This window comes from Athene cunicularia, assembly GCF_003259725.1.
Source record: "Athene cunicularia isolate RWA chromosome 6 unlocalized genomic scaffold, athCun1 chr6_part1, whole genome shotgun sequence".
Taxonomy (NCBI): Eukaryota; Metazoa; Chordata; class Aves; order Strigiformes; family Strigidae; genus Athene; species Athene cunicularia.
In genome coordinates, this window is record NW_020799105.1 from 7,850,614 (window position 1) to 7,873,222 (window position 22,609).

General features: G+C 37.2%; 1 protein-coding gene across 1 annotated transcript in view; it reads right to left on the minus strand.

Moving 5' to 3' along the window:
* Window positions 1-922: 922 nt before the first annotated feature.
* HTR7 (5-hydroxytryptamine receptor 7) overlaps window positions 923-22,609 on the minus strand; it is a 27,084-nt gene continuing 5,397 nt past the window's right edge. Inside the window, exon 2 of the mRNA XM_026851737.1 lies at window positions 923-2,134. Within this exon, the coding sequence (XP_026707538.1) occupies window positions 1,384-2,134 (751 nt within the window). The 3' untranslated portion in view covers window positions 923-1,383. The remainder of the gene's footprint in view (window positions 2,135-22,609) is intronic.

The window sequence follows — 22,609 nt, forward strand, 5'->3', positions numbered from 1 at the left end:
TTTTAAGTTTATTATTATTTTATGTTGGTTGTTATAGTAATATATTACACAATCAGTGCATTTTATATTAATACATTACTAGTAATATATTAATATCATCAATGCATTTATTATTATCAAATTTTAAATACAAATATTGTTACAATAGCTGACCCTGCTCCACTGAGAGAAGAGCTTTGTTACCAAAGTCAGGAGAAGTAGAATCACATTCTTGAATGAGCTGCAGTGGTGGGGGAAACAACTAGAACTAGAACCGGTAAATTATCTTGATTCACACACAAAACAAGGCTTTAAATAATTTTAAGCAGAAGTGATGACCAAAATCAGTTTGTAAGGATAAAGTCCAGATGTCTCTGAATGTCACAAAGTATTATGTTTATTTTTTCCTTACTGACTTCAGAAAGGAAAGAAATCCCAGGAAGCTAGAAGGCTTTCAAATAGATAATAAATTAACTACTGAGGTGGAACAAGGATGAGCCATACATCAACAGAAACAACCTGAGCACAGACAGGGTCTCCATCTAGATTAGAGAATGGGTCAACTGATAAAGCCAAGAGAATTAAAGAAAGATGGACAAAGACCAGACAGCTCCTGAAATAAACTGCAATTGGATGTACTTGTTATGTTAGAAATATAGGACAAGATCTTCACCTGGTGTAATTGGCATAGCAGCATTGCAGCTGATCACGCTGCATGACTGTATGCAGCAGTAGATATTGGTCTGTGTGACTTTTCTCAGACTCTTATATTCACATTGAAAGTGTAAAGTATCCGTTCAGTGCCATAGTTGCCATGCAAAGGCAACTTTAAATTTCACAAAGTATTTTATTCCTAGGCAATCCAGTAAATTAGTTTAATGGACATATGTTTTTTTTATAATAAAGAATATTTCTAAGTAATATAAGTTCTTTCATCCAGCTTCTTCTTAAATGGTTTATTTTTATAATAACAAAGTGGAAAGCAATGAATTATACTGAACTTTTTACCATTCTCAGGTCTTTATTACAGAAAACAATCTCTAGGATTCAAGATGCATCCAACATTCGGGACTACTAAAAGTTGTTTGGGGACAAGGGCTAAACAAATGGGCTAAGCCAATTTTGCTCTTTCCTCACCAGTAATCAAAACACTCTGCACCACCTTTTACCCTCCCCCTTTCTCGTATTCCTCTTGCACCCAAATTCTTTAGATGGTGGTCTTGTTTCTCCAGGCTCAATAGGATTGGTGAGTGTAAAAGACTTAACCATGCTACCTTCCAGTTTCTTGATGACTGCATTAATAGTGCTCAAGAAGCCTGGTTCTTCCCATAACTCTTTCAAATCTGTGGGGGAAAAAGCTTATGTAATAAAACAATAAATGATCATAGTAAAGGATGAGTGACCTTACAGAACAAGTTCTGGCTTTTCTGCAAGCTTCAGAGCCTCATGCATCCCTGCAGCTGATAGTTTCCGGTTGATATTCCTATATCTGCATTGCAGGAGGTTGCGGTAAGTTGTCCTCAGGTCCCGATTGAAGAAGGCATATATAAAAGGGTTAATGAGAGAGTTTGCATAACCCAACCATAGAAATGTTCTCTCAACCCACAGTGGGATACAGCTGCATGCTGTACCACAGATGAAGGGCCTGGCAGTTGAGAGGAGGAAGAAGGGCAGCCAGCAGACAGTGAAAGCCCCAACAATAATCCCAAGCGTAGTTGCAGCTTTCTGTTCTCTTTTAAAAATGGAAATGTTTTTCTTGTCGTGCTTTAGGAGTCGTGAAAAATTAGTACATTCTTCAGATTCCTTGTGCAGTTTTACAACTCCATTCATAGAAATGCCTTCCATTTCTTCTGGCCGGGGAAAACCAGCAAACTTATGTTTAGCAGCACTCCTCTTGGCAGCTTTGTAAATCTGGTAGTACATGAAAAGCATCACTGACATTGGAATATAAAATGCAACTGCTGTGGAATAAATGGTGTAGCCAAAGTCTTGACTGATCAAACAAACCTTTTCATCATTTACATTCTGGGCCCAACCAAAGAGTGGAGGTATAGTGATAGAGGCAGATAAGAGCCATACACAGAGGATCATTTTGGCCATACATTTCCCATTCTGCCTTACAGGGTACGTAAGAGGTCTTGTTATTCCCAGGTACCTAGAACAATAATGTAGAGTTACTATATAGTGCAGTGGTTAACTGATAAAAGTTATTTCAAATAGTTTGCCCTAAACCAAACCATCTTTGGCCAAGATTTCTATTTTACATTTTTCAATCCTCTACTTGCATGTATTTCAAACTTGTAAATTAATGTGTCGTTCATGTTACAATTTATAGCGGACATATTCTGTATAAACGGTCTTTTATTCTAGCAGGAAATCTCCCATTGTCCATAACAGACTGTGATTTTAATGAATTTGTACAATCTTCATGCAGATAACTAATTTTTTGGTTTTTAAGGAAATTCAGATAACTAAATCTTATTCGGCTAACTTATGAAATCTTGGAGTATAGATGAACACTCACTCCACAAAGCCTACCACTTTTTGTACTGAGTGCATGATTAAGTTAAAACAAGCATACATTCATCTTTATTCTTCTTACATATTCAACAGTTATGAATATCCCTGCCACTAAACTGATGAGGAGCTGTCTTTCTTACCTTCATGTTTCAGATGGGAACAACAGATCACAAACTTATCCCAAGAGTAGATTCTTTCAGTACTAAAATAATTATTTTTATCATCATTTAATTAGAAAGAAATTATATTTATTCAATGTTTAAACATTTACTGAACAAAGTAACAATCTATTGCAGTATCAGTTTAAGAAGACTGGGGGAAAAACATAGTTTGACCAGAAGCTAAGTTTAGTGTGGTAAATTGTAACCAGACAAGAAAAATGTTCATAATGGGTCAAGTTTTCATAGGAGAGGAAAAAAAGAAAAAAAAGTGTTGACAACTTCTACCTTTCCTAAGATGTGGTAGCTTCAACTGTGTATTTTTTCCTAATTAAAAAAATATCACTACAGCCCTGTATAGCTGGGCAGCAATATCCTAAGTTTGTGTTTACTCTCAGCCACAGAAAATGTCTTTGTTTTCTTTTTAGTTATAGAAAGTTTCTCTTAGATGGAATTAAATGCTTTTTTTTACACTTAACATTTTTACTTTGAAATTTGGTTTCTGTTCAACTGGAACTTAGCTATGAATTACCATTAACTTCTCAAATTGTTCTTTTTTTTTCCTCTTCCCAAAATAAAGAATTTTGAGAAAATCAGTGTGATTCACTTTGTTACTTGTAAAAGAAATGGTTTCAAATCAGGTTTCAGAACAATATTTTGGTTTCAGGAAGTGCCAGTGTTTAGTTACACAGTGAAGGTTTTAGAGGGTTACAAACAAGAAATATAGTAACATGATTAAAAATATTTTGGGGGAGCATTTTTTTCTCTCTCTGTTCACCTAGCAAATCAAATATGAGTATTTGCCTGGCTCTGCAGAACGCTGCATTGTTGATTTTACTGCAATGCAGTAAATTATGGCCAGTGCTGCTGCTTTATACAAGCACCCAGGTATGCTACAGTCCTGGAGGTAAAAAGAATCATCATTTCATGATCTGTTCTGATGAGTAACAACAATCCTCCTCAACAGTGTCACTGATTTTATATTACTTCTATGGCGTTACACAAAGGGCAGAACTGGTTTATTGTGCCTTATTCTCAACAGCACACGTAAGTATTTTGCCAGTGAAGCTCTGCCTGGTGGGCTGTGAGATAACAGTTATTAAGATTGTCTGGGATTAGAGCAGTGTAATACATGGACCACACTTTAAAAAGGCTGTATCTTGTGCCTCTCACCATCAGCATTAGTTGATGATCAGAACCAGCTCTGGTGGTCATGGGCATACTACAGAGTTCACAGAGATTTCTGTTTTACAGCATCAGGACCAAAATGTTTGCACTCCCAAGGAGGTGAGAGTTTTCCAAGGCACTCCAAGATGTAGAAGGGCAGAGTTAATGCAGGGAAGTTTCAAATTTTAACTACCTAAGGGATACATTGTACTGCTTTAAGTAATGTAACTGCAGCAAGGCTAAGTTATTAGACTCAGCCCTTCTGGGACAAGAGTGACACACATTTAAAATTTGTCTGAGAATAGCACGATTTAACTACAAAACAGTTAAAAACATCCTTTGTGCAGAAAGATTGCTTGTCATTTACAATGTGTTGTTTTAAAAAAATCTTTTAAAAGTTGGTCGACCTTCCTGAAGTATGTATTTTTCTAGCTATTACCCAACTGGTCATTGCACAGTTAAGAGGTGAGCTTTATTGTGTAGCTAAAAAAGTTTAACTGGATTTCTGTAAAAATCAGATCTGGGCTGCATGCTCTGCATGCCTACTGATGCATTCTCATGCATCAAAATATAACAAAAAGAATTCATGAAATTAAAAGTATACTTAAAAGAATTAAATTTCATTAGTTTTGCCCTGGCATCACTTTTTTGGAAGCTATCTGAGCTTCAAAACTGCTATTTGAAATTATGATACATTAATTATAAAATACACCAGCATCCTTTCTGCCTTATCCATTTTGCTAAATGCACTATGATAGGGAAAAGAAGTTAGCAGGCATAAATGAAAGAACCTTATCTTTTTATCTCTATATATGAAATACACTACCCTTAAAATTTACTTGCTTCAAAATAATGTAAATCACTACAGTTGTCTAATACAGTAGAGTGTCCAAGACTTAATAGATTCATGAACTTCAAAAAGTATTGTGTCAAATTCATTGCAAAAATATGCTTTGTAATGCTCAATATTTAATTACTACCTTCCAGAAGAAAAAAAAAAAACCACCAAAAAAAAGACAAAAGAAGACTAAAGGTAAATCAACTGTACTTAATATCTCATTCAAAAATATGTAATATCTTGAGGCCTTGCTGCTGGGAAAGAATAAAGTCAAATTCCCATTTCATGTATCTCAGCTATCCCCCATAAGAAAGAAGTGTGTCAGACTTGTTATTCTGAAATTTGTTTCTTTTATATGCCACAGATGTTCATTTTGATCTTGGTGGGGGAGAAACTGCACCTCAGTTCTCATTCGTAAAAGAAGGGCAATGCTATTTCCTATTCCTCCTCTGACTATATGGTTCTGCCAGACAGAGCATCTATCTGTATTACACCCAGCACAGTGAGGACTATATCTAGGTTACTCCCCAAAAGTACAGTATTTCAAATGCATGGCTCTTATTTCTTATAAACTGGTCATGGCATTTCTCATCCAGCATTGCCTAATGCTGCATGCAGAACACCAAAGTGCAGGATGCTACAGCAAATGATTGTCAGGCAACACTATAAGAAGCACAATGTGTACTCCAGTCACGGTCCAGCTGCCTTTCCAGGAAGAAAGGCTGCTGGATGAGTGGAGAAAAATGAGGAGAACCTGGCACTAGTATCTGGTGGTTACAACAACAAAAAAAAAAGATGATGAGAACTTTTTTTTTTGTACCACAGCACTGAAATTTGGAAAACAGCCCCTTGCTTGAAGAGCTCAAGATAAGAGCAGATAACATAGACCAAAAAGAAGGCAAATGGTGAGGGACAGAGTAAATTTCTTACTGAATGAATGTATGTAAAAACACAAGCACATGCCTATTCTGGGTTGGCTTCTCATGACTTTTTCAGTGTCTCCTCTTTGCCATTGGAGGCACTGATGAAACTGGCTCCTGTGCTGCAGTCCTGTTCAAGCATGAGGCACACGCAGGGTGCCCAGCTCTAAGGAGAAAAAATGATCCTTTTCCATCCTCTTTCTGGAGCTCTGTTCAAACGTAGGTGGGGGTAAAGAGCTCCCTCCTTCGTGGGATGCTATCATCAGCTATCAAATGCAATTGTCATTTGCTATATTTACCCAATGAACACCAACAATGGAAAAAATCAATGAGTAAGTCCTTTCTTTCCTTTTGCTTAATCTGTCTCCCTGTGATCCAGTATTATTTCCCAGTACCTCTAAATTGTTACCATTTAATGACAGGCAATCGTAGAGACAATTTAATGTAAAACCATTATAACTGTATAGGACTGCTCCTGAGATCACTCAGTTTTTTCATTCTGGCTTTTTTGATACTGATGCTTTACAACAACACAGAATAGTTTTTACTTTACCGGGCTAAAAAAGTCTCCATAATTACTTGAACTGTAGATCACACAGGCATTTCTTATTACAGTATGCTTGATATATTACATGTTACAGCAAGTGTTAAGATATAACATATATGGAAAGTAAAATGGTGTATGATAGAGGGAACAGACAGCCGCAGACTCATGTGTCTGTTTCTGGCACAACATTTTGCTCTCTATGACTCTTTGTATTTCCTCTTCCCATTTATGTTTGGTTTAGTTATTTCCTTGTTGTGACAGCTGTCATACATTACTACTTGCACAGTGATTATCAAACTGGAAATTGGACTGCTAGTGTCCCATTAGATGTTACTATATTTAAAAATATGAAAGGTTCAATATGGTTTATTTTCTTGTGAATATATTTATTTCATTCTAATCTAGGAAATTTTGAAAAGTAGTTTGCTTTTTCTGCACTACCATGAAATGAGTTCACATAGCCATCTACTAGAAGAACTTTTTGGGAAGATCTCTCTCATCACCTTCACGTAAATAACTCTCCATTTGTGGCTGAATTGATTAGTAATGCTGTAACAGAAGAAGATACCATTTTTTTCCCTAAGAAGAAAAAATCAGCAGTGACAGGTATGGTAGCATTTCAGGTTAACCAGGCATGACTACTGGTTTTTGTGTGTGTGGTGTGAACCTGATTATTTCAGCAGTAGAAAAACTTGCTTCCTTTTCTTTGTATTTTTTCCACAGGAAGCTAAACATAGCTGTAATATTTAAGCTGTAAAAATGGTGAATTTTTCATAGCTACACTGGAAACTTTGAGATGGGTCTAGCCCTCACACCTTTTGAATTATCCAGAAAGCAAACTGAGACTTAACAGCTACATCAGCTTCAACAACAGAAAGAAAATAGTAATAGGATGGTCCAATTTGGGATCCTGTGTCCAAAATCTTTCTTTATTACCTCTGTTATATGACTAAAAGATAAAGAAAAGTAAAAGGACTTGCTTCTTACTGTGAGCAAAGTCACAGAGTAATAGAAAATCTAACAGCTAAAAGCATTCAAACTTTTGAAGCACCCTGCCTAACCCAATAATAAATTGAATGCACTGTGACATCAGCACCACTTATGCCACTTCTGAAGCACACACATGTAATTCCTTTGTCGCTGGTCTCCCTGTACTTTATAGGGAGATGGCATTTCATTCATTAGTCCAAATTAGTTTCTCAGAATTCACTGACCTGATCCAAGAGATGATGATTCCAGAATCAGATTAGCATCTTTCACTGTCTGACTTTGCTTTTATGAAGCAGACTGGATTACTATGGAATAGAAGTAGAAACATGGTACTGGAAATTATATAGATGTGTATTGTATCTATTACCACTAGGAATCTCAATATATCGTTCTGTTAGCACCATTTGACTAGGAGTTGTGTTTAACCTGAGGTTCTTTCAGTTCTTCCTATTTCTGTATTTTAAAAGAGTCATAAAACTGTTTTATTTCAAAGACACAAAAATGCTTACTTCTTTGCTTTTGTGCTCTTTTTCTCATACAGCACCTTTCTGGCTTCAATACATATCTCCTTGTGTTAGTTTCTTTGCCAACCCAGAGCTATAGAATCCTGTCTAATGATTCACCTGTGATACCTTATTCTGAAAAAAAATGCTGACCTACTGATCTTCCTTTGTTGGCTGTGATTCTCTCATGATTTTTTGTAATTTTTCTGTTTAATTCAGTGCAACTTTAAGGGACACTTCACAAGAATAGGAACACAACGCCATTCTTAAAAGCTATTGAGTGTTCAGAAATATTCTCCCTAGTATAGTGATTGATCTAGGTTTCTTTCTTATACTTTGATACACTAAAAAGTAAATTAAATGTGAATGTAACAAGTTGAAGCAATGACCAAGTCTGTTATTTCTGTTACGGCTATGTCAAACCACCTAACAGACATTGTTCTCTTCTTTTCAAGGATACTGTGTTTACACTAAGCAAGAGATGCTGTCCCACAGGCTGGCTTTTAAATAGAATAAGGTATACAAACTAATCAAGGAAATACTATTTCCATCGCATGATTAAGTAATTGAGATGGAAGTAAAGGGATAGAAACATAAAAAGACTTAAGTGCTAAGACATGAGCATTACAGTGCACAACTATGGAGGGAAAAGTAACCTTGTTGATTATTGTATGACAGTATTGATACCTGCCTTTTGCAATACAGATTGGCCTCATAATCACATCATGGTAACTGCCAGTTTATTGTCTGGGAAGAGGAGGATATTTCAGTAAAATACATTTCTCCTTCCCAGAAGTGAACAAAGTTACTAATTTCATTGCGTATGTAACAGCTTTCAGAATATGAATTAGATCACTTTAAACTCTTACATTAAATACTGTGCAATGTTAGAGTGAGACAGCAGAACTAACAAAATCAAACCATTACTCAGTGGAGAAAAAAAGGCTTTGTTCAACTAGTGCTGTTCACCATCTCGTCAAAAACTGCATCTTTTCTGTGTAGTGAACTAGTACTTAGTTTATAAAAAATCTTAGCCCAGTGGCTAGCTTCCACACATTAACTACATTTGCTAGGAATGGTTAAAGCTCTACTTTGTCCTTCTTAGCTGATGCTGAATGCAGTAAAATGCAAGATCTTAAATGTATGTTTTGGTATCTATTGTTTTAGATGCTTATGCTTCATGCTTCATACAATTTCAACATTATTCTTCTTATTGAAACAGTGATACTTTATTTTTGATGCTTGGAAGAATGAAAATGAAATATTTGTTTTGCTTTCAGTGAGGTTAACACTTTCCATTATTCCCTTTCTTTCTCTTAATTAAATGTATTTCCTTAAATTCTCTACAAGAAGAAGACATTAGTTCCCACTGTTAGAGTGGGTACATATTGAATACAGTACTATACTTTTACTGTACACAGTAAATGTTCTGAATTGATTTTTCTTTTTCTCAGAAATCATTTTTGATGGAACTCAAGAAGTGTAGGCTTTCCTGGTAGTGGGGGAGGATTAAGTCAATCAAAATTAAATATCTGTTCATTCCAAAGGAATGTAATTTGCATAGTAGAAGATTATGTTCTCCTCTCTTACATTTCTTTCAGTTTCTCTGTGCTTTCATGGACTTTCTTTCTCTTATATTGCATAACTTTACAGCTTCATATTTTTCTTATTTATTTTAGCTCATTTTTCATTCTTTTATTTCACTCATTCTATTTTTACTTTACTTTCTTGCCCTGCCACATTTCTATTTCTCTCTTAGCTCTGCATTTTTCCCTCTTCATTTTTGTCTGCTGATCCATTCTATAGATGGGGGATGTATTCTGCTCTCATTCTAAGAAATACATAAAAACTGGATTGCTAGAAAGAGCTGTGTAATCTCTTTCTGTTCCGTTCTATTATCCTAGTCATAATTTCTGAAACTATATTCTTCTTTTCTTTCAGAACTTGGCAATTTTTTTTTACCTGTTCTCACCCTTTGCCTTTGATATTCCTGCTGCATGACTGTCAAAGTATTTGTCAACAGTCACTGCCTTGTTCTTAGCTTCCTGACAAAACAGTTCAGTAGCCTTTGGTTTGCCACAGCAAATAATATGTTGTTTAGAAGAAAAGGTCTCAACATGTAGTTGCTGATGTTTATCTTGTAACACTGCCTGAATGTTAGATAATATGTCTTTTCTAGCCAATACTTTGCAATTACCCAAATAAATCTTTTATATTATAAACTAAACACTCATCATTTGAACAAAACAGTACATGTATATTTTCCTTTCTTCTGTCTTCATCAATGATGTAAAAGTAGGAGACATAAGAAGAGAAATGGATTTCAGTCCACTCCGTCCTTCACCAGCCTAGATCTAGGTGCATTTGAAAACTGAAAAGGTTTTGGCAACAAATATTTAGAATTAAGTTGCACGCTGTAATGGAAGACTTCCTATTTTTAAGTTTTTTCAAAATGTCTGAACTCCAACTTTGTAGTTTTCATCATCTCTGGTTTCCTATATATGTGTGGTTTGCTTACTGAGTGCAATAGGATTAATCATATACAGAGCTCAAAAGTGCTTCTCATCCCACTTCATAGATAATATGTAACACTTCAAAAGCTCTCTAAATCTGGGCAAGTCACACATAGGAAGAATCCATTTTTCTTTATAATGTTCTACAATGTGCAAGCTTTAGGGAAAATAAAAAATAATTTCATGCTTTTCTAAAAAAAAATATAGGGGACACACTACCCACTTCTGCCCTTTTACCTCCCCATAGATTTGCAAGTTCCCTTTATTTTACATTTAATTTTTTTTTTGTGGAAGTAGTCAGAAGAGAGTCAAAAGGCTCTTCCTATTTTTTTTATCCTTTTCAAAGTAAAAAAATGTATTAATCAAAATACAGGATAAAATACAATTCACAACACATATTGCTAACATTTCAGGAATATTCCCTAGAGAAGGGTTTCTTGGGATTTTCAAGCAATATCACACTTCACTGAAAAATTCTTCATGGAATTTATCATAGTATACACACAAACTGTTTCACAAGTGCAGAAGGCCAGGCCCTTGTACACTGTTAGAGCTTCGTACACTATGGTATAATTTACACTAGTTATTAAGTCATTTTATCAATCAAGAAGAAAAAGTAAAAGCAAAACATCTTAAAAAATGGCTGTTTGTTGCTATTTCAATAAGGTGATTTATATCAGAAAACTGTTTTGTTTAAAATTCACATTTCAGTTTATTCCACCTCTAGTGCCTTTTTATTATTCCAAAAATATTTTAGATTCACAGGAACAAATGTGGTGTGTTTGCAACACATCAACTGTTGTACCCGAGTATCTAGTTACATGTAGACTGATGTCTGTCTTATGTGACTGTTTTTTCTCTTTATGTGTATGATGCTGTATCTAATTTTATTAAGTTATTACAAGATGCCTGGCCTCTCTTTGAGGGGGCTAAGAAGATATTTTGGCCTTCTGATTCTATCTGAGAAGACTAAGATAGGAAAAACTTTGTTCTAGAAAAGAAAAGAGAAATCACATTCTTTTTTTTTTTTTTTTTTCTGTCTGGTTGTGTTGCAATGTTCGTTTGAGATTGGGTGTGCAGTAAACAAGTTCAGGCTGGAAGAAAGCTAGGAAAGAGGCTTTATCTCATATGGCCTTTTGTACCGTAGAGGAGAACTTGTTAAATAAGAAAAGGGAAAATGAATCTGAGGATGACAAGGAAATTATTTGCCATGACTGGAGGGAGGTGGCGTTAGCAGTGAGCTTGAGGAGCAGCAGAAGAGATCTTGGGCATGAACGCATATAGTTCAAAAGCTACTGAAAAGGGATGAGGCTTGACTTGAAATAACTGCTCAATGGTGTTCCATAGCACTAAAGAGAGAAAAGGAGACAAAGATGTACTGGGAGTTACTTACGTTTGTGCTCCTTTTATCAGTCTAGAGAATCTGAAACAGCAAGTGAATGGATTGGATGGAGGACTGGACCACTGGATGCTGGTAAGTCACTGGAGGAGAAATGACATAGCTCTATTCCTTCTTATTTATAATAAAGAAACTGCAGAGGAATGCTTTAGCACTGGAAGTCATCTTTATGATGGCCTTAGTTCTTGAGGAGTTAATCCCATGTTCTGATCCTGACTCCCAAGCAATTCTACCTCCTGTCCTGGTAATTACGTTCTGTCAGAAGACAGGTATTAACCATGATCTTTTGCTGAATGCCTGTATGTTTAGAGGACCTAAAGCCTTAGATGATTAATTTGCTCACTGCCCTGAGCCACCTATATAACTGCAGGTAAGGTTCAAGTCCCTGAACTTAATTTGATCCTATGGCCTAACCAGCATAGAAATACATGAGAGTTGAATTTCATCAGAATAACCCAAATTGCCCAGCTCATAGGCAGAAGCACTCCATACAGTTGATATTTGCTGACAGGAAAAGGTTTATTTGATGCTTTCCCTTTAAGCAAAGATGTGGTTTCTTGAAGCACCAGCTGAGATAAAATCCCTGCTCTTTAAACAGAGGCAGTTCCTGAACAAAAGAAAACAGAGGAATGGTAAAGAATACATTTTGCAGATTAGGAACTGGAAAATCCTAATTTTCCCCTTTTGGGTTACCCCCATTTAAGCCCTCTTGTCCCTCACACCTGAGGTGTTCTCAATGCCAATGAAGATTTCAGGTTTTTGTCAGTCTGCAGTACCTCTAACATATTAATTTTTTCCCCCCTTATTGCCTTCAGAGAAGGTTTTAGTTCTCACACTCACAGTTTATTAACAGACCTCAGATCTCTCACCCTTCCATATCCTGACTGGTGGTGTCCTGTGGCAAAGATGAACACTCATGATTCCAGGCCAGCCTGCTGGCTTCTGCCAGGCCAGAGGAGACGTGCCAGGAGACAACCACCAGACATGCCTCAGTCTTGGGATCATCCTGTTCTGTGCAAGCATTCAGGTAGGCTGTAATAAAAATTGCAATGTGTTTTCTCTCAGTTGTGTACTATGCCAGACATCAGCACAAATATCCCTTAGCAGAGCAATGAGGCAGGCTGATAGCCCACAGGATCTATGTCTATATTTTGGCCAATGTATCAGTCTACCAGCTGCTTCCTCTCTGTGTGCGCAGTCACATACACCCCCCCACACCACAGATGACCCCTTTGCATCTGGCAACAAGGTGGGTCCCAGGATGTATGTGCTACAAACAAGTTGACTTCTGGCATTCTTCCCGTTTCAGCATGGTCCCTCTCTCACCAGAGACAGTCCTCCACAAACCAGCTCTGACATGAGTCACTCCCACAGGCGTGTGGGTCACCCCTACGCATTGCAGTCCTCCCAGCACTGAATTACAAGAGCCTGGGCTTCTTCCCATGAAGTCCCGGCTTTCTTCAGGCACAGTCATCTGCTCCATCGTGGGGTCCCCCACAGGCTGCAGGTCGGCATCTGCTCCACCAGTGACCTCCAGGAGTGGCAGGGGGGCGCCCTGCCGTCTCACCATGGCATACATGGGAGTCTCTGCTCTGGCTCACCTCTCCGCCTTCTCCTTTTTTCCACTGACCTCGGTATTTGCACAGATGTCCTCCTTGCAACCCGTCCTCACAAATCCAACTCCTCCTCCCAGATTCCCCTTCTTAAATATGTTATTGCAGAGGTGCAGTCACTGTTGCTAATTGGCTCGGCCTTGGCCACAGGCAGGTTTGACTTGGAACAGAGTGAGCTTTGAGAGGTTCTCACAGAGGCCACTGCTGTAGTCCCCTCCTCTGCTACCAAAACCCCCGCCACTCACACAAACTCACGACAATGCAGCTGGGACAGCCTAGAGAGTTTCTCAGGACAAGTGGTGGAGAGTCAGATTTGTGATGGGACACCAGGCCTTTAGATGGTTCTCAGGATGAGGAGGTTGATAAAACAGTACAGGGATGTCCAGTTCAACACCACAAAAACACAGAACTCACAAGTCCCTGTGCCCAACTGATCACTCTGGCTGTTCCCTGGTACCGTACTGGCATAAGACCTGACCTCCTGTGCTCCTTGCTTTTTGCAGGAGAAAGACTAAACACACAGGGAGCTGCAGAGAGCTCTGCTCTGGGTGATCAGGGAACCTGAGTATAAGGGCTGCCCTGAGCATACCAGGCTGTCACTTTAGAGGCAGCTTAAGTGGCCTGCCCAGAACCATAAAATAAGTCTACAGACTCTGATCACTGAGTCATCACAAGCCAAGGTTGGTGCTTTAGTTGCATAACCAGGTTTTTCGTGTTGCTTGAGTTAAGATAAAAGATACCTTCAACTAAAACGTGTGGGGGCTTGGTTTCAGAGCTATGAAAAACTGTCTCTCTTAAAAAGAAAACCCTCGTCAGACTCCCATAAAGTAGAAATGGCTAAGGTGATTTTCTCCAACTTCACTACATGAGTCACACTTGGATTGACACTAAGCATCAACTTAAAAGGAATTATTTTGAAAGTTATAATGGTGTTTCAAAATGAAAGCCTCCTACAACTTTAACTAGAAAATCATGACTGATGTCTTTAGTACAATTAAATGAAGCATTTCAGAAACTTCCACAGCATAAGTGATGAATGAAATGAAAAATCACAGCCCATTGAACTGATAATACCACTGTATTAAAACAAAGTATCTTCAGGGAATAGATATTTAAATGTGCTGATATTTATGTCCCCTCTCTTCCCTCCTTGAATACAAACAATTTAAACATATCTCTAGACAAAGCACTTAAGGAACAACCCCCTCTAAATTGCTTCTTCCCTCCTCCCCCTTCTTTCTCTTCCACTCTCTGAAGAGACAGGAAAAATACTGGAAGGACCTGGTCCAAATTCAACTCTTTGCTTCTCCATGACAGTAATTTTGCAAGAGCCCTACAGAACATCTATATAGTCATTATGAGTGAATCTCAATACAGAACTAATCTACTTGGCCATTTTTGGCTTTGTTCATAGCTGTATTTGACTGAAGGCTTATCTGAATTTGTCAAAAATCACACAAAGATTTTGCTATGTTCCACTTGGATCAGGTATGTAAAAATTGTAAATGTTCACCTCAAGTTTCACTTTTTTGCCCAAGCTCAGCAGAGAAAAAAAACATAGTATATCAATAAACTCTGTTAGATACCCAGGAAAATCTAAGTCTAAAGCAGGTTTAATTAGAAGTCTTATTTCTAAAACTTTGTGACATGTAAAGCATCTCGTATAGTGTCTGCACAGAGTTTGGGTTTCTCTGTAATATTACCTGTGGAAATGTCGGCCAAGGGCAGCTACTGTTCCTAGAAAGTGGGCATTGTGAGTTTTAATTTCACTTCTTTCCTGCAAAATATTTTTTAAATAATGTCACTGTAGTCCAGCAAAAAATATACTTTTCACTAATGTAATCCTCTTACAAAGGAACTCTCAAACCAAATAGGTCTGAAAGTAGGAAGAAAACCTGCTAACAGAATAAAAGTGGGAAATGGCTACTTTGGGATTATAAATAAGGTGCTGAAGCAACCAAAGCATCTAAGTAATTCTGTTTCATAAAAAACTCTGAGATGAAAAAGAACACTGTATCTTCTCAAACACCAATATATTCTGGCTGCCTAACTTAGATCAGTGATGCTTTACTTGAGAACAGCAGCAAACAATGCAAAGAATGTTTTTAAGGCTGACTGAGTCAACTAAAAAAACCCCAAACAACCAAACTACCCAAAACAGAAGGTAGGGAGTTTGTGATAAATTTCCAGAGTACTAGCAACTATGTACAACTCTTGTCAAAGCACTAGAAGAATAAGCTACCTCTGTTCAAAGTCACATACTGACAGATATCTAGCAGTGCTGTGTGAAGAATTAAAAAAGCCACACTGTGCTTCTAGGAAGCTTTAAAATTGGCCTTCATTCTGAATTTTATGAAGGAAAAATCCAAAGTTTTTCTTATCCTGCATTGACTGGTTATAAACACAATGGTGCATATGCTTTTCACATACAAGCAAATGAAATGAACAAGCTTGTTCTGAAATATCAAAAGAGGACATCACCAGAAAATAACTCTAATTGTGTTACTTTAAATACCTTCTATCAAAATCATCTCAATTTCATAAAATATTTTGATAAGAGAACATCACATTCTGATCCCCAACAATACCAGTAGTTTTTTAAAGATGCAGACTCTGGAGCTGCTTGTCCCCTGCAGTACTAAAAGTATGTCTTGCTTCCTAATATGAATAGGTCCTCTCACAGGAATAAATTATATCTTGTATTGGAAGGGGAGGCAGTGGGTTGAAGAGAGCACAGCATGAAGGGAAGATAGCAAGGAAGGAAAGCAGGAGGTTAGATCAAATTGTGTACCCTCAATTCAAGAACATTTCATAAAACTGCTATTCACAGTCCTTTCCAACAGAAGCTTCTGGAACAGGGACTTATTAGAAAATAATGAGGTGATTCCTTCCTTGTAACTTATGCAAATAGCTATCTATTTGCCATTTCTTGCTATTTTAGTTGTATGTTGTCTGCTCAGTATGTGGTACAGAATGGGGTTATTATGTCTCATCTCTTTCATGTCAGTGAATGTAAGGTCTACTGTAACTACCACATCTCTCAACTATGTCATTTATTTCCTTGGCACTCATTTTAACTAACATATTTATTTACAGTATGCTTATACACCAGATCCCAAGTTCTCCTTTCACATGTAGTTCTCCTGCCTGCTGTAATTTTCCTCAGAAAATGTCTCATTCAGTGATATTTTGTAATTGAATTTCAATAAATAAATTGGTCAGATCAAGGTCTCCTCTATAAACTGGAAATAGAAAACTGTAGGAATTTAATATTACTTTACAAATATTTCTTCCCCTTGAAATCACTCAGAATACTTATATACACAGCCCCAGGTGCCCTTTAACTGAAGGAGAAGCTTGAATGGGAGAAACATCTAGTGATGAAAAATAACCACTGTAAAACCCAAATTGTGCTGTGTAAAACTGTATGTTCAGCCCTTCATAACCACAGTATTTAACAGTTCATTTGTCATAATATTTATTCATTTTTATAAGACAGTCTGGGAACGAAGAAAGTAATGGCCAAATGGACACTACTTCTTTCTAGCTAACCCGTCCTCCACTCTAATGAACTGTGAGTCTTCTGGGTCTTGCTCAGACCTGTCAGGCTGTGGTTCCATGTAGATGGCTCTTTCCACCTTTCTGCTTCAGTAACATTTAATCTAAATCCAGAAGTCCATACTACCCATTTCAGATGTCACCAGGTCTACTTTTGCAAAGGCAGCTCCAAGTAAGCTTACATACTGATAGACAGGAAACCTGAAAAAAGGAGATTAGCCAGGATAATGTCATAAGGGCCTGCCCACAAGTTTCTGCTACAATATATTCTTCAGCAACATCTTTCATAATTTTCCTCTCTAAAATCATGCAAAATGTACAACACTAAATATACTGAAAACACAGAACAAATTTCAGCACAACACAAACTGCTACCACCAACTTCACCGGCATGAAAACACAGTACACCCAATCTACAGAATAAACCTTTTGCTTTTCTCCTGTCAAGAAGGGAGCTTCTGTTCCTTTTCTCCTGGGCTTTCTGCACAGAATGACAAAATTTGAGGCCAGATTCAAGTACTGGTTATTCACAAACGACCATTTGTCTAGCTCAGGGTTTGGGGGGTAGGTCACAACTCTTTTACAATGCCTTTTTGTGTTCCCCAGAATATACCTTTTCCCCAGTTATACCTTTATGTTAAAACAGAAGTCAATACAGCTGATGACAGACCATCTCCTCCTCCAAAATCTTTAAAGACAGCAGGATTTGGAGATTATCAAGAAACCAAAACATCTCTTCTCTGTTCATTTTATAGATGCTATACCACACATAAAAGCAGTAAAATAAGTGGGATCAGCAGAACGAAGCCCTTCTTGTCTCTCAGTGAGTATGTCTTTGCTTTTCTCAGCAGCAAGTTGGCAACTCTAAGGTTCTTCTGAGACGTGGTGGCACCAACTTTGTGTGGATAAAGACCAAAATACCTAAGGTTTATTGCTGTGCCTACAGCTTCCAATAATATCAATTCTCATTGCCAGGCTGACAACTTCAAACATGCATTTGAATTTAGGAGCAGAACTTTGGCATCAGGGTGGGATGAATCATCACAGCTAGCCTCTATACATCTCAGGCAGCTCACTGCAAACTGCAGGTGTTTGGGATATTTGATAAGGTGCTCCCTTCATTTCAACACATAGGCAGCAGTACAGAAGCTTTGTGTTAAGCAACAGGCTTTGGAAACGTTAAGCTCCTTCTTGTGTTGTTCAATTCACAGGCAAACAGTTTACTATGTTATTCTGACTTTAGTTATTTCTGAAAAAAATGAAGACTGTGTTCTGCTAAGGACCAAACTCATTTAGCAAAAATAACTTTTCAATATGGGACAATACACTCTTGAGAGACTACAATTGGTATTGTTGTTAAACCTGCTTATGCTAAGAAGTAGGTCTCTGAATGCAGACTCATAAGGTAGAAGGGAAACTGCAGTACATAACAACGCAAAAATTAAGTCTTTAGAGCCAAAGCTGTACTATTTTTAGCATCAAAACATCTTATTAGATGATTAAAGAAAAGCTTTGCATCTTGTCAGCAGCTGTTTTGGGTCAAGGGTATAAATCTTTCCAAGTAATTTGTGGCCAGACAACACACTCGGACTTTGTTCAGGGATTTAGTATTTCAACTATTCATTAAATGTTGACTTCTACAGCAAATAAACAAAATTTAACAATCCACATGGAGAACTGCTTACATAAAATTATGCTGACAAATGGTACTGTGTATCTGAAATATTTCATGATAATCACAACAGAATTTCATGGTTTTTATTCATGATGACAGTTACGTTGCAAATTCTACAATAACTTTAGGTAATAGCATATATTTCTGTTATCTGTGCTCATGCCTTCCATTTCCACCTTCTAATTTTTATGATATTGCCAGTTTTTTAAAACCTGTTACCAGAGTAAATTTTCTAGGCTACTATACTTTGATTCAAAAATCTCTTCATTTTCTATTATGGGAGAAGTTCTCTAACTAGTAAACAGACACTACTGACAACAGACTTGGCTTTTTTGCCGTTACCTTTTGTACCCCTCTCTGGACATCTGCAAGCTGTATGTTGAAATACATTGACCCTAGTCTCTAACACATCTCTCATGAAAAGCAAATGGTTTATAATAATGTACTTAAAGAAAGCTCTGTATCTGTGGCTCACTTTAACTTGCAGCAGCAATAGGCCATATTTCTGATTGCAGGTACTTGTATGGCTGATGAGAAGTGATGATTCCAATGCTGACAAGGTTACTGATCAGTATTCTTCAGTGGGAGCGACAGTGGCACAGCTGCATGCCAGATTATTGGGAGGAGACCTCATGATGTGTCTGTCTAGATCTCCAATAACAAGCTCTCCCTAAAAGACTGGAGAGTTTTCAACTCAAAAAAGGTCAAAGTTTATTTAAATGAAAACTAAAAATTTGATCTGTTTAAATACAGAAAACTCATCACATGGTGAGTTAGAAGTAAAAAGGTTTGTATACAGTTCTTCTACAAAAACGGTGCCCTTGCAGGCAAGCCTTTGCTTCCAGTTCTGATTTTACCCAACGCAGTGAAGATCCAACAAACTGAGTTACAAACAACTCTGCCCAGTCTCCCTTTATCCCTAAGCAGTTTTTCCACTACCATTAATATGTGGCAAGCTACTGCTTGCTCCTCAACCTGCTACACTCTGCAGGACAAATAGCTCCCAACGTGAGAAAAGTGTTACCTTTCATATGGCTCTACCTCCACTTCCCACAGTCTCCTCAAGAAATATAAAATACTGTAAACAAAAATGGATAACCAGCTTTACTTGTGGTTATATTTTTAACTTACACTTCCACAAGCTAAAAAACTTGGTTTCAAGTTTTTGACAGTACCAAAAAAACACCCATTTCCTTGATATATATCAGGAAAAAGATTTGCTGCCAGCTTTTTCATCAAGACACAATGTACCTCTAAGAATAGACTTCACCCTCATTTCTCCTTACTTTAAAAAAAAGTTATTTTTGTAATATCCCTCCTTGTTTTTGTGTTTGTGGTTGTTTTTTTAAATAATCATGACCATTTCGCAGTGCAATAGCTGTGCACAATGATGTTAACCCCCATCAGAGGTCTCTTGTGCTAGCTCACAATCTGATAGCAGAGGCCATGATAAAGACAGAAGGAATATACTCAATATTGACTTGATTTCCCTGCACATCACAGTTCTGCATGTTATTAGAACAGCTGGTACTATAAGAAATTTCATTCTTGTCTGTACGTTATCCAAAAAACTTGTTTACTGTTAGAGGTGAATCACTACATGATTTGCATACATGCTAATATGTACAGAACCGCCCATACATATCAGATAATCTAGATGTTCTATATAAAGCCTCCTGAGTAAACAGCAAGGTACAAGAAAATTAAAGCTGCTGCACTCTTTAATTTTGTTATGTCCATTCAAATGGAATAGAAATGAATTTTCCCTATGACATATTTAGTTACTGGAGTCTTTGGACAAAACTTAACCTTTGTAGTAAGAATTTGCTCAAAAAAATTAATCTGCTTTCTCTGTCTTCAGCAGATATAGATATACTATGAATCAATCCTTTAGAAATAGATGGCTATCCAGTACAACATGAAAAACTAAAACTTCTAAGCTTTCCAGCTGAAAGAAATTATACCCACCTTACAAACAGTACTGACCATTAGGATAAAACTGCAGTGAACATTGCTTTATGATGCTTGTGCTCTGTACACTCAGAACTTGTATTTTGCTCCCCAGTCTTTCTTGTATGACAACAATACCTTGGCAGACTCAACTGTTTCCCAAGCTCTTTTATGTTCATGGAAGACCTACAATGGCCAGCTCTTTCTTCAGATTTCCTAGTCCACAGAGGAAAGATCAGACTTTTGTGTGATATACTGAGAGAGAAAATCAAAGAGGTGTTTGTAGCTGACAGTGCCATGTATCAACTGCAGATGAAATGGGATGTTCTGTTTCAAAAGTTGCCACAAATGTTACCAGTAATATGTTTCAAACTCAAAAATATTAAAAGTAATAGCACATTTCTTTTAAAGAAATAAGATCTTCTCTGTATATAATTTACAGGGATATGGAAAACAATTCCATAAAATTCCATAAAATTCAAAGAATATTCCTTGGTTAATTTCTGTTCCTCTAAAAGGTTAGAGCATACTGCGAGTGATACAGTAATCTTGCTTCACACACAGTATAATGACTACAAGTGCTCTGATTTCATTTTATGATACTCATTCAGTTCAAGAGAAATATTCTAGGAAAATATAGTTTGATACCACCGTACACAGGTTACACTACACCATCATGTCAGTATGATATCTATTTGACTTTTTGTGATTTATATTAGTAGATATTGCAGAAAGCTCCCTTCAAAAGCTAGGAGAAATGTTTCTAGAATTGTATTTTTCCTGTGAATCTTGAAGTAAATTCAAGCTTGCTTACAGAAACTATTTTTGTGACCTTGACAGGGAAAAACATCACTTTTTAAATGTCTTTGTCTAAAGAAAGCCCTGCTTGGCAGAAATGTGAATTAATGTTCCCTTACCTCTGACTATCAGGCTCCTTTGAAATGTCTGGATGAACCCCCAAGAATTACAGACCCCAAAATCACTTCTGAAAACTTATCCAGTGTTAAATCCTGGTAGGAGCAAACAGAAGATAGTTTCAAATGTGGGGGAAAAATGCAATATCCAACTTCAAGAAAAGGCATTCACGCAAATGTGGTGTAATTGCAAATCTCTTGGTACTGGCTGAACTACAATTCCCTATTTATGCACACCCTAGAACAGTACCAATTGCAGTAACCTTTTCACTGCCACCTCGAGATTACCTTGCATCTCCACATTTCATTACTTCCTTTCAGTAACTCTAAAACACATCCAGTATATAACAACAGTAAAATAATCAATCTACAGATTTTCTTCTATAACATCTTCTAGCTTCCCAAACTTTGTCAGCTTCTACTATACAGCCATAAGACACACCTACCAAACTTGAGGTCTTATGCCTGTTCCCACTGCAGAAGGATGAAATTTCCACTCAGTATGGTGGTAGAAGAACCCCCTTTACTCCTGAGTTAAGTCTTCACAAAACAATCCATCTGTTTGAAAAAATATGTTTTATTTGCTACCTCCCATCTTACTTATTGTGCATCTGGCAGTCTACTCATGAAGCATAATGTCTCTGCAAAGACATAACAAAACAATTCCTATGGCCAAGACCAGGTTACAGTGTAAAAGTAACTGCATCTCTGGCAGGCTGTCTACATGACATGTGAAAAGATACCTGAGGATGCCACAGAAAGGTACCTAAAGAAGTGTGATCATGTTAGTATAGCAAAGCACCCCCTGTCTTTGTTTACTCTTTTGGAGCTGGCTATCAGTGAGAGATATACATAGCACTGCCTTATACTACTTAATGCATCCAAGTTCCAATTCAACTTCTTCATCTCTGGATTGGGGAGCAAAAAATTACGTTGTACCTCTTTTCAATGTAAATAATAAAACAGAGGTTGCAGAAGTGTTTGGCAAGAAATTCTCTGCAAAAAGAAACTACAACTTGAGGAATATTCTTTAAGTGGACTAAATTAGAAAAACTACATGGAAATAAATAAAAACAAATCTATTTTTTTCCACTTTAGTGTGTTAATGCTGTCTGTATCTTTCATAAGCTAGCCAAGTTATTTACAGACTCAGAATACAGTTGTTTATCAAGCTGAAAAGTGGAAAGAATGGCTCTTGGGATGGTGGTGGTGGTTAGGAATTAGCTGCCATATTGTTCCCAAAACTTTCTTCTGCAATACAGACCTTAATTACAGTAACTCCATCACACACTTTTCCTATAATTCCTTTCAGGTTTTTCCTGATTCCTCAGTTATTTCTGTGTGAATATATATAAGGGGGGGGGG